The sequence below is a fragment of the Opisthorchis viverrini genome, assembly GCF_000715545.1.
Source record: "Opisthorchis viverrini unplaced genomic scaffold opera_v5_508, whole genome shotgun sequence".
NCBI lineage: Eukaryota > Metazoa > Platyhelminthes > Trematoda > Opisthorchiida > Opisthorchiidae > Opisthorchis > Opisthorchis viverrini.
In genome coordinates, this window is record NW_008752172.1 from 97,983 (window position 1) to 111,948 (window position 13,966).

The 13,966-nt window shown below is 43.2% G+C and overlaps 1 protein-coding gene across 1 annotated transcript in view; it reads right to left on the bottom strand.

The window, feature by feature from the left end:
* Window positions 1–13,966, bottom strand: part of T265_11506 (hypothetical protein) — a gene marked incomplete at both ends in the record, with an annotated part of 38,863 nt that overhangs the window by 14,466 nt on the left and 10,431 nt on the right. Inside the window, 3 exons of the mRNA XM_009178178.1 lie at window positions 3,158–3,620; window positions 6,255–6,702; window positions 9,039–9,247. Coding sequence (XP_009176442.1) covers window positions 3,158–3,620; window positions 6,255–6,702; window positions 9,039–9,247 — 1,120 coding nt within the window. The remainder of the gene's footprint in view (window positions 1–3,157; window positions 3,621–6,254; window positions 6,703–9,038; window positions 9,248–13,966) is intronic.

The window sequence follows — 13,966 nt, forward strand, 5'->3', positions numbered from 1 at the left end:
TAGACTTGGGCAATCTGGCAGTATCTCGGCCTTCGTGCTTTCTTCCGGGTGGCACGGCAGTTGGGCACCGAGAGAGAGCTACAGTTGAGCCATTTTTTCAACCAGAGACATCTTCAACGTTTTCCACTCTTCTCATTGAGGCTTCACGTAGCCATTCAAGCGGTTGACATCTGTTTACTTGTCCTCCCCAAAGAGTCTACAAAGTCTCAGGAAAAGACGTCTCCGACATTGCCATAACTCTGGTTTGCCCGTGTATTTGCAGAACTAAGGAGAATGTTTATTCGAATTTTCATAGAATCAGTCTCTCAACTTCAAACAGTCGGCTAGCCAAGGAATCCAATGAGCTTCCATGAAAAAACCGATACGCAAAGCAAAACCGGGCCACCGGTTTCAGATCATCAAACACTCAGAGTAACGAGAAACTTAGTTGGATGAGACCACGCGGGATGAATTACAGTAGTACACTCTTGTACGTGTTTTAAATCTCCACCGCACGTCGATTTTTTAATGAAGGATATGGGCAGGAAGGAGTAGTAACCCGTTTAACAAAGAATTCAAGACTGGAAAATGCGAGGCTCATGTGAGCTTGGAGGCATGAATTTTGCTCTATTACAATCTACGCTTAAGAAAGCCCCTGTCCTTACGAGTGAAGACACTCTCCGTTTCACCAGATGGCTTATTTATTCTCCAGACGGATAAACTACGGTTGAAATATCCTATACCATGACCCTGATGTGTCGGTTAGCCGTCAACCACAGCGTGTTGTCATTTCCGAAACTGGAACATTAATCCACCATATGTTATATATTACTAACCTGACTTAACCGATAATTCAGCCTTGGACGCGCACGTAGCACATTTGCTAGAACATTCCACAGTTGGCACTCCGACAAAAATAATGCATATGGAGGGCTGGATGAAGTAGCACAAGATAACCGATTACTTCCCGTGTTCCCAAAAATCATCGTTACACAATAGCAATTCTCCGTCATATCCCATGGTTTGGAAGAGGGCTCTGATGGTATCAATGAATATGCCTGTGCCCTATAACTGACAATAACATCTATACATGTAGTGAATCATTTTAAAGTAACTGACCACTTGAGAGTATTTTGGAAGTGATCTAATTCAATCACGAGGACGCTGCTTGAAGATATTTACGTTCAGCAGAAAACGGAGAGAACTTGCTGCAGAGAATTGACGGGAATTCTTGTGAAAAAATACAGTTTTATTTGATTCAATATTCTTGCGGAATAAGAAAGAGGTTAAAAGCCTAAGCAACAGTGTATTTTGTGGTGATTGGAGAAGACGTTGCTTTACGTTAGAGTGAATGTTGTTCAATTAGTATTTGTCTGAAGTTGTTTGCTGAATACTCAGAACGCTAGAAACAGCTTCACAACAACGGGAGTGACCAGTGGCAACGGATCAGACTGTGTGCTCTGTCAACTAGATACAACTCCTTGAGGTATATATGGAAATCGGTTAGACAGATGAGAAACACGCGCTGAGATGTCAGTTGGTATGGTAATCATTTCAGCAATAGGAAGCGAAGCCTATGTGTGTCAAGGTACCATATGCTTGACTTTTGAAGAGAATGTTGGTAGCTCAGGTAGCGTAGATGGTCGTTGGTTTATCCGGTGATTGGAGTGACTCCAACATCGACCAGACTACGAGAGCAGGGGAGGCCAGGCTCAGGAAAGGAACCGCCCGACCGAGCAGCCAATCCTGAATGAAGGTCATCGCCGTCATAAGCACGTCTACTAACACACACGCAACACTAGTCAACGCACAACAACCGACCCATCGTTACGCTCCCTAACAACGCACTGATGATGTCACTTCGATTGGTGGTAAACGTTTGCAATCAAACTGTCCAACTCAGTGAACAAACCAACGACCATGTGCTTAACTTATCCATATGAGGCACGCACGATTCCTGTGCATTCGAAACCGCTCGCAAAGGCTCCATGCAGGAACCTAAGTACCTGCAGTGGTGAAAAACTTCACATAAGTGCTGGGGTTAAATAACCGTTTTTATGTGTTGACACTACTCATGAGGTGGAGTCTTCCGCGTACTACATTAAAACAATGGAGGGGCGCTGGTGTACTAAACTTTCTTGACTGGGTTCCACAATACGAAAGAACCCACCCACGTTGTCCATTTTCGGGCAAACAATTTCAACCAACAAGGAGCCGAAATACGTCCTGCATGCAGCAACAAAAACGCTTTTAAGGAATCAATAATGCTTAATAAAAAGGGGGCTATTTCGTGGTGAATTTCTAAACATCAGTTCTAAACATACAGTTACTTTGAGCAACAGCCAGCTAATCAGGACACGCCAAAGACTCACGGTATCATAAAGATGGCAAGAGTTGCAATATTGTTTAATACTTGTAAATGTTGTTGCACCCAGCGTAAGGATGCCTATTGTACGAGAGTGGCTCTCTGTCAAATAACATCAGGAAGTTCATGTTTTTTAGCCATACCGGTATCTATTTAATTTATTGTAGCGTCCTCGGTTGAAAGGTTTCCGTATAAACACAATGTGGAGGGTGTAATGAGCTGCTCCTCATCAAAGAATGGCCGATATAGACCGTGACATATAGTTTGCACGCGTAAGTAGAGAAATTTTAATTGTGTCCGGATGATTTTAAACGGTTTTCAATTATCTTGCGTTGCCTAATCCTAGCTTTCAGCTATATCACCTTCACTAGGTATTACAACTCTAAAACTTTGTAGTAAGTGTGCTTGCTACGAGCGTATGCAGTCCAGGGTGAGGCGAATCAGTTTGTCGGCTGTGCTGAGGATAAAGGCCTCGAAATGCATCAACTAATAAATCTAGGTCGGATGTATCTGGCATTTTGATTGTGGAGTCTCCTCCTGGGGAATCAGAATGTGAATAATTCTCAATGCTGACGGGAGTTGTTCTCTAGAGAGGGGAATGCACTGGAGAGCATTCAGTGCACCTTAAATTATCTCCTTCATGGTGTTTTCATGAGAAATGAAATGAGAAATGAATGAGAAATGAAACAACAAACATCTGCATAAATATTGCCCGGAGGAGATTCCTGTAATTTCATACCCAAGTCGCTCGGTCAAATGAACGCAACACCCTAAAGGAAAAAGGCTAAGTGTAAACTGATCCAAACGGCTTACTATTTTTTACACCGTTAGGAACTGGCCTAATGTCGACTCCAATAACTTTTCCCAGTGAACTGCACACAATAGCAAAATAGTCGACTTGAGGACATCCTTCGTTGGTTATTGTGGCCATGAAACTCGGTGAAAGCGGTCTTCGAACTGGGACATCGCCAAAGACATGTTTCGCCCCTGCACTACGTCGCCCCAGCATTTCCGGATCGCGGAGTATGACAGTATGACCGGCGACCTCCCCTAGGCGGGCCAGTTCTGCGCTGACAAGTTCCAAGCTTGGTGACGAGCAGTTCATTCCGCGAAGAACGATACTCATCGGCGGCGTGGGGTTAGGTAGGTGGGTGGTACTGGGTGCGTAGAAGTCTCGATAGCAGTCTGCCTGTTGCAACCGGTAGTGACGAACAGACTCAACACGTACACGATAAACCACATTGTCGGCTGAACTAGTGGTAGATGCATCACTGATCTGAAAAGAACAGGATGAAATAATGAACTTTTCAGTATCGACATTGAGAAGTCAGAAAGACAGTCTTTTTTGACTTCAGCTAGCTTTTCTGGAAAGCTTTGATGTCCGGGGTCAAAGATATTTCTAATCACCGTGGCATCTGGCAAACAAACAAACGCACCAAACGTGAGCCTCCAAAGTACCCCACATTCATCGTACCCCTAATAAGAGTGAACCGTCGAACTGCCTGCTGATATACAGTCCGGCCGAATTACCGGACACTCAGCATTCATTGCGCATTGCACAGCATACCTATCGTTTCGTAGACCACAAATACAATCTAAAAAGTATCTAAGATGCCGACAAAGGCACTGAAGAGTGGAACCACAGAACAACGCAGCCTACATAAAACCGCCTGAACATGCAATTTTATGTACGTAGTCTCTGGTTTACTCATTAGGCTCGAAATAAACGGTGGATGTTGTGGAAATAATCTAAACCGGCGACCTACGGGGAACTATCCAGGAAGAAATACTCACTTTTAGCATATGACCTTACCAACTGGAAATCGTTTCTATCAAGACTCGCCTTCGTGGTAATAACGGCTACCAGAATCGAACGGGAGACCCTGATTCGTCCCGCACTGTGTGCATTATCCTAAAAACGGATAATCACGACCCTAATGTCCGTTAGGACTGTTACCAATTTTCTAAGTGACCACGTATAAAATTCGTCAAAATCATCACCATTACGATATACAATAAACAATGGTGAAAAGTGATCCTCATCTGCCACAAAATGGTGGGTTAAAAGTCTGGGGAAGAGTAAAGAAGACCTGAAAAAAGCCCCATACCTTAAAGAAAACATACAATAGAAAGATTACAGCTTTCAAAATACATTTAAGGTTAGAGCAGTATGCCATCAGCAGGAGTGATCCAGCACCACCTAGAAGCCTCTCGCAAGACACATTTTCAACACACAGCAACAGACAAGTGTTAGCTAGACAGTCTTCCTAAGAAGTGACAGTAAGCTTGCCACTAGGATGGTTTACTTCAGGGTTTTTGACACGGGGAAAGGGAAGTCACGTTGACCCAAACTAGGAAGATAGGAACAACCTTGGCCCTGTGGGCCAAAAGTTCCTCTGACAATAAAATGCGCAGTGTCTCTGAGGTTCTCCAGGAAATTTGTCGGACATTTCCACTGGGGAGGGGCACCATACACATTGACGTGAGTGATCCAGCCAAAAATAATTCCCCGCAATTTACAGCTCATGGTTGTGTGAATTCCCCGCACAAACAACACACAGGGGTGTGACCAATATGATTTTGTAACTTTTAATCAACTGGAAAAAGTTTGGAAGCGATTCAGTGAGCATCGTCCGAGAAGGGCTTGGTGGACAAAAAACGGTTCAATGATTTTTTATCAACATAGGGTGTCAGATAGCCTATCGGTGTCTAGCAAGTACAATCCCAGCACTTCTAAAAATAATAAACAGTAATAATCCTTCAGCTGTGTCACGTGCTGCGTATACCTGCCATGGAACTACGGACCTTTTGGTCGGTGGTTTCGCGCCTTAATGACTATTGACTATAAAGCTGCAAAAGTCCTAGCTTCAATGTGCTGAGATATTCTGCTCGTACAGTGAGATCTAGGGCGTCTAGAACAATATAGGATCTTCGCGTGTCGGATAGGGAATTGATTAGTTGCTGAAGCAAGGTGTCTTTCGACGAAACAATGTTACATTTGATTAGTACTGTTAGAACCAGTGCATGTCATTAGGAAAAATGGTAGACGAACGGTAAAAGACAGCTGTTTACAAAGATCCATTAAACCAGAGAACTCTCATGTTAGGAACTGAAAGCCATGAGAGTGCCGAAGTAACCTCTGTGGCGGCTGTGGAATCGAAGATAACAGCCTCCTGATAAAGAACATGCTGTGAACATGATTAATGTACTTGCGCCCAAGTTTCATCTATTGATAATGCACAAAAACTGGACCCAATAGCCACTTGTCCATTGTACCAAAATTTGTTGGCATTAGGAGCTACAATAAAAACGGTAGAATAAAGTTTGATTAATGGACGAAAAACGGTAAAGGTGAGCAGTATTGCAAAGGTGTTCGATTTCGCGCTTGACATACCCACAGTTTAGATCCATGTGATAGTGCTCGTTAATTGGAATAGAAAAAGATTTGGAAGATAATTACGGGATGGGTGGCATCGGCAAGCGTGTTTTCGCTGTATACAGCGAATAACAAGATTCAGCCAACAGTGGTATCGACACTTAATCAGAACAGCTAGGAAACCGTTTAGGTCAAACTTTACGGGATAGGAAGAAATCTGATTCTAATTTCTGTGGGCTGATCAAAATAAGTCAAGTGCTTTTTCATGAATAAAGTCCTGTAGCAGCGATCGAAAAACGTGACTATACTGTCATTACGAAATGAAAGCAAAATGATCACATTCGGCGAAAGAAGTGGAATAACGACGTTAGGCAACGGAGTCGATGTCTCAAAACCGGTGAGTAAACTCAAGAGGTGAAAGTGCACGCACGGCTGTTTGCTCTTGTACTACGTATACGTGTATCGTTGAGAACGAAGCCCTGAATATGGGACAAAGGATGTTTCGGAGGAAATGCAATTGAACATAGGACTCACTTTGACATCTTTTGCAGCCTTTACTTCCTCACTGACTCTATTCATTTTGCGGGACGCTTTGGAGGCCTTCGGCTTAAAATCGACCACGGCCTCCCCAGAGCCTTGGACAATCTGAGTCTTTAACTCATTTGAGGGTATTCCTAGGGCCTCTGTTAACGCGTTTGCGGTGACTAGTGCTAACTTCTTCAACTGTTCTGAGTTAACGCGATCACCAGTCTTTTTTACGGGATGTACTACCTGCCTCGAAACCGTAGAGCGTTTCCTTTTTGGTGACGTCTTCAAAGGATGGTCGTTTTTATCACCAGCCACTTGTTCAGACGTTGCGAAACCTTCGTCTGTCGGAGCCGTGGCTGAATTTAGTGGACTTGTACACCCATGTACTGAATTCGATGTATCAGCATTCGATATTTTGGAGGTTACCAAATCCAATTTCTCAAGAGCATACTCACTGAAATAGAAGAAAAATGTTATACAAACATGCTTTACTGTTCAAACAGCTCAACTCAACCAAACACGGTCCAGGCAACATTGTTAGGGTAATTGAGAACCAGATCAGTTCACTTGGACTTGACAAGAAAAATTCCTCTTAGAAACTCTTTTTAAGCTCATTTCTAAAAATTACCAACGACACTTGCTTACGGTTTATCGGCTTACCCTTTGTCCATGGAAAACCCTATGGAATAAGTAGTTCTCTACTTATCCAGCAGTCTTCCATCCGTTCTGTCCAGAAACACTCGTTTAATCAAGCTGTTGGCGCCAAACTGAACAGAAGGTTCTACGAACCAGCAGCTGAATTGCTTAATTACACATGTTTATGTGGGTCTGAGCTATTTTATAAACAAAAGCCCAACAAAATTCAAGGTAAAGGAAACAAATAATCAGAGGAGAAATCCAGCACGAGTTGACAACATTTAGCTAGTGCCACAAAAAGGACTTCTACACCAAAGGTCGATTAGTAAAGATTGTCGAGACCAAGTGAAACATATTCTGTTACAAGTCGACAAACGCAGTGCAGCGCAGCCTCCATACCTCGTACTAATGAGTACGAGGTAGTCCAAAGCAACCAAGTGTTGTTTTCGGATGGACAAGTATTCCGTTGTGCTCCAAGATTGCCATACATCCTATGGGGACGGAATAATAGAGCGTTTTGGAGTATCTGGGTAGTCTCAAACCAAAAAGGTGACCAATCCGCACAGAAGATACCAACATCCAACTGACTTTCACCTCGATCAGGAATACCATAAGCAGCCAATAAATTGGGACTTTTGCGCGTCATGAAGCTAAACCAGTCTACCTACCAAAAATTTCTCTCAGCTTCAACAGAAAGCTGAGCAAACTTCTTCCATATAACATACTTCTCTCGCCGGTTAGCTGCCGACTGAAATACTTTATCATGGAACAGATAAATTCCCACTTCATGGGTCATCAAAATAATTAGAAGAAAGTGAACCTATGCTGAACATTTACAGCATTCACTTAAAGCATTTATTGTGTACACGATGCTGCAGCTAGCTGATTAATTGATATGTGGTAAGATAGAACGGCGGCAGCATGTTGACTGCCTTTAATCTGTCAGCCAGCCAGTGTCAAGACTGGCTGGTACAGTTAAAACGACAAAGTACGTCTTGAAAGAACAGTTCCGATAAACGATGATGCCGGTGAAGTGGACATGACTAGCCAAAACAAATAGTGATATAGTACGGGGCGCACGAGGAAAAGAAAAAGATTTCCGCCGAAGTTATTACAAATGACAAGTTTATTTGAAGATTTTTGAAACGCATTTTCACCATCTTTGCAGCGTCAAAGCCTGGTTACGGTTACGGTATCAACACCTGGCAGCAATTATCAGACGGACACTGGTACAGTTCAGCGCTGAGAAGACTTTCGAACTTCTTTCGACTAGGCTGGGGTGGATAACCAAAAAATGATGTTGAGTAAAGAAATATCATAAGGTAGGATCTAACAGAGTCGGCAACGTCGCTATCAGTGGGTTGGAGTAAAGTTGTGCGAAATCCTCGACCATGAGACTTTTGCCAACGTCTACGAGTGGGAGCACGTGCCTCTCCATTCACTTGAGGTTACTACGATTGCGCCTCACGTGTGTCGGTGCGCAAGACTGGAACAGCCGCAGATACTGGGTCGGGAATGTGAGGAGGACTTACTGATATGGTACAGCATGCCACAGTAAATCAAGATGAAGTACTATTCTGTAGTTGCACTTCTCCACCTGGGAAGTCGACAGACTTCATTTTAGCTATTGGGTCCCGGATCGCGAAAGCCTACAGGCGCAGATGGAAACAGAACGCATGCAACGAGGTTGTACTGTATCTCGCTCGGTGTCATATATCGCACATGTGGGACGCAGAGTTTCAGTCCTTCACAAGTGGTCTGAAGGATAACGCTAGGGCCTCCGTAGCAGGGCCACCAAATTGTGTTATGTACATTTATTTTCATAGAGTCCTGTGCTGTATCGACTAAGGCCTGGTGGCGAAATCAGACGAAGCTCTCGAAACTCAACCTAACCACTATGCAGTATTTCGCAAAGGTAATACAGTGAAATTTACCAAAATGTGCCCGTAGTAGGACAGCAAGGTCACAGGCGGATACTCAGAATACCCTCCGTTTTTGTGAACTTGAACGTGCAAACCTGTGTGTAAGTTTATCCACTTTCGAGAAAAAAGACAAGTCTCACCGTGGGTACCATTTGCGTTGCGCGAAACCACGGTATTTCAGGGAAAAGAAACTAGCGACACAAGATCAGTAACAAAATCTCATCCGACTGACCCAGCACACGAAGATGGTACTTCGGCAGGCTTGATTAGGCCTGTGGAAGGTTCACGATACCTTTTGAGCGAATCAGCATCTTGTAAGGGAACCACCCTAACGGGAACGCTCCTAAGGCGGCGAGCACCGTTCTTCAGGGTTTCCTGGTTTGTTTTTAACAGGTTGAACGAATAAAGGTGTCTCCGTGGTATCCAGTATCCTTGAAGAGGCTAAACAAGAATAATGCAAAACAACTGTCGTTAGTTAGCATGAATAACTGGCATCAGCAGAAACAGGCGTACGCCTCACAAATGGGATGTCGCGGACTAAAAACAATTTTTTGGAATATTCTTTGAGAGGAAAATAAAGCTATTGGTAGAAAGTGGAAATATGGTCTTTATTGCAAGTTATTTACGGTGCGTATCATACGTTGCATAATATTCACTCCTATATCCCCGGATGATTCGGAAACTATCGCATGATAAGTCTGTAGAGAATAGGCAGAACTGATGAGCTACTGTTAAGGCTTTTAGAACCAACAAACTCATGCTGCATACGTCCTTTCTCGTTAACGACCGGCCAATTCCGGTTCAGCCGCTTTGGATAAGCGTTCCCGATACCAACACTTCCCAATGAATGCTCAGTCAACCCAAAAGTATAGAAAATGTTCCCCAAAGCTCCAACTACTCTTCGGATAACTTTCACATGAAACCTTGAAAAATATGGCACATGCAGGGAGCAACACTTGGTCATGAGAAAACAAGATCTCTTACCGAAACCAAATAGGGGTAGGAAAGTCGCTATCAACATTTGCACGCAATCCACATTTTTGGAGGATATCGGAGTTGGGAAAGACGGGTGGCATACGTAGAGCGCTGTACGCACAGTAAACAGTAGAAGCTACTGGATTGACTACTGGTGAATCTGGTCCAGCAACGATCAGGTTTCCGTAATTTTCCAACTCCGTAGTAACGAGATACCTTGTGGAAAACCAACTTTGTTTATCTGATACGAAGAACTTAGTACCATATGGAGGGAGCTGTCTCAGGCAAGACTGCACCTGAGAACAGACACACAGGTTTATCCTGAAATCGACGGCTCAAAACAATATGCATCTGGGCAACGACTGTGTTCAGTCATGTGTGAAGTTATGAATCAGAGTACACTTCAGTTGACAGGTATGATTCCAGGAGCTCTTCGAATTTGAAATCGACGGCTCAAAACAATATGCATCTGGGCAACGACTGTGTTCAGTCATGTGTGAAGTTATGAATCAGAGTACACTTCAGTTGACAGGTATGATTCCAGGTTCAATTTCATACCATCTTGCTTATGCACTCAGAACAAAATGGAAAACTGCTGAATTTTGGGTCACGAGACATCAGACAGAGCCTACTACTTTGCGCACTGTATTTGTCAAGTCATCAAACCAATGAACATAATATTGATAAACTGGCACAGTGGTTAGCAGAATAGTCAACTCAGACATAATCCGAACTGTGCCCCCTCTAACTACTCATGTTGATGGTAACTCGTTGTAGTTAACAGGCTGCACGTTTTGCCGGCTATGAGCTCACTAGAAAATAAGATGGAGCGAAAAAATATAAGATGTGACATGAGTTGGAGCTTGAAGTTTAGGTACTCTGAGCAAGTAATTCATAAGGCCGAAAAGTCATCTGGATCAGTGGAACTAATCTTAATTTGGAATGTTTCCCCAAGATGGCGAGAGCAATAATAAATGCTACAAACTATCTGTTGGATCCATCCGCGCATTATCAGCGCGTTAGGTAAAAAACGATCGGTTGGCTACACCATCAAACGCGAGTCCATTACAGGCAAATGATGGGGTCAACGGATAAAAAACATGATTGTTGATTTGAATTCGAAAAACAAAACGACTTACGTAATCCTACCTGGTTGTGCAACAAATCAAGAACCCTTGGATGCTGAAGTAATCGACGAGTGCGCGGTACTTACATCAAGCCCATACTCACTTGTGCTGAATCCAACACAATTCGTCCGGAATGTTGTCCAGACTTGCGCGAGGACAGAAGATTGTCCCGTTAAACTCTTACCACAGCATAAGTGACAAGCATAAGCTCCTGTAGTGCGTTACGGAGAACGCGGAATTTCGCATGACATCTAAATTGTGTTCAAGTGCTGGTCCTCGTGTTCAACAGCTTAGTCCTATTTGAATATATTTAATTGACGAAAAATTTGTAAGAATGTCTGTTTTTTAATCCTTGGAAGTTGTGGGGTGGGTTTACGTAAGTAATTTATCAGGGAATTCTTAATGGAAACTGAACTTAGAGTGCAACGCGGATATAGCAGCCGAGGTTCTGGTCTGGTTAGGGTAAGGATAACGATCGGTGTTACATTGGAGACATGAGAACTCTTCTGATGTTACCGAGGAAAACAACTCATTTTTCGTCTCGTCTGTTACTCGCATCCCTGATGAGACGACGGACAACATCCATTCAGTTTAATGACAGCTTGACAGAATTTACATCCATTACGGGTTGCCACATCACGGACTTTCCTCCGCTAATCCTTCATCAACAAAGATTTCCAGTGAAAAAAATTTGCACGCAATCCACATTTTTGGAGGATATCGGAGTTGGGAAAGACGGGTGGCATACGTAGAGCGCTGTACGCACAGTAAACAGTAGAAGCTACTGGATTGACTACTGGTGAATCTGGTCCAGCAACGATCAGGTTTCCGTAATTTTCCAACTCCGTAGGAACGAGATACCTTGTGGAAAACCAACTTTGTTTATCTGATACGAAGAACTTAGTACCATATGGAGGGAGCTGTCTCAGGCAAGACTGCACCTGAGAACAGACACACAGGTTTATCCCGCACGATTCAGCTCTTCGAAATTTGAAATCGACGGCTCAAAACAATATGCATCTGGGCAACGACTGTGTTCAGTCATGTGTGAAGTTATGAATCAGAGTACACTTCAGTTGACAGGTATGATTCCAGGTTCAATTTCATACCATCTTGCTTATGCACTCAGAACAAAATGGAAAACTGCTGAATTTTGGGTCACGAGACATCAGACAGAGCCTACTACTTTGCGCACTGTATTTGTCAAGTCATCAAACCAATGAACATAATATTGATAAACTGGCACAGTGGTTAGCAGAATAGTCAACTCAGACATAATCCGAACTGTGCCCCCTCTAACTACTCATGTTGATGGTAACTCGTTGTAGTTAACAGGCTGCACGTTTTGCCGGCTATGAGCTCACTAGAAAATAAGATGGAGCGAAAAAATACAAGATGTGACATGAGTTGGAGCTTGAAGTTTAGGTACTCTGAGCAAGTAATTCATAAGGCCGAAAAGTCATCTGGATCAGTGGAACTAATCTTAATTTGGAATGTTTCCCCAAGATGGCGAGAGCAATAATAAATGCTACAAACTATCTGTTGGATCCATCCGCGCATTATCAGCGCGTTAGGTAAAAAACGATCGGTTGGCTACACCATCAAACGCGAGTCCATTACAGGCAAATGATGGGGTCAACGGATAAAAAACATGATTGTTGATTTGAATTCGAAAAACAAAACGACTTACGTAATCCTACCTGGTTGTGCAACAAATCAAGAACCCTTGGATGCTGAAGTAATCGACGAGTGCGCGGTACTTACATCAAGCCCATACTCACTTGTGCTGAATCCAACACAATTCGTCCGGAATGTTGTCCAGACTTGCGCGAGGACAGAAGATTGTCCCGTTAAACTCTTACCACAGCATAAGTGACAAGCATAAGCTCCTGTAGTGCGTTACGGAGAACGCGGAATTTCGCATGACATCTAAATTGTGTTCAAGTGCTGGTCCTCGTGTTCATACAGCTTAGTCCTATTTGAATATATTTAATTGACGAAAAATTTGTAAGAATGTCTGTTTTTTAATCCTTGGAAGTTGTGGGGTGGGTTTACGTAAGTAATTTATCAGGGAATTCTTAATGGAAACTGAACTTAGAGTGCAACGCGGATATAGCAGCCGAGGTTCTGGTTAGGGTTACGTAAGGATAACGATCGGTGTTACATTGGAGACATGAGAACTCTTCTGATGTTACCGAGGAAAACAGCTCATTTTTCGTCTGGGATTTTACTCGCATCCCTGATGAGACGACGGACAACATCCATTCAGTTTAATGACAGCTTGACAAAATTTACATCCATTACGGGTTGCCACATCACGGACTTTCCTCCGCTAATCCTTCATCAACAAAGATTTCCAGTGAAAAAAAACGGTAGACGGTGGTCGGGCGTACGTGCTACATTCCAAAATCACCTAGATATGATAAGCCCAATCTGCTGTTTAAATGAATGTCACAATCTGCGCTCAACCATGAAAAAAGACCCTTGGTTCCCATCCAAAGGTAGTCTTGTGGACACGCCTGAGAGTGTGATGTTGGTTTTGAAAGTTAATCCGAATGTGCACGTTGCTGGATTGCGAGAAATTTCCTGCTCCCCTAAAGGGAAGGAAGAAACACATGTCAAGAATTTCCACTGATTTCTTTAGACAATCAGCGCAATTACCGAGAGTTCCGTCCAGTCCGTATTAGGTAAGATAGATTCTTAAGGATACCTTTCCGCGGACCGATTGGATAGTGATAGGCTGCCGAAGAAGGCGACCAGATCTGCCAAATTCCATACACAATTTCCCCAAAAAATGGAATGATTTGAAGAGTGTATGTTGAATTACCTTAAGAGTGACCAAACCAAACCAATGATGTAAAGCGGCGTCACCAAAGCCTGATGTGAAACAGTTTATTCTGGTAATCTCTAGTTAGCGTAACAGGGAATTTGTGAAATTATAATATAAGGAGCGTGTGCACCGAAATCTATGCGTGACTCACGACCGATTAAACAAACTTCACATGTTATGCCCAGGTCCTTACATGGAAATTTGCCAAATATCAAAGGTAGGCATCTT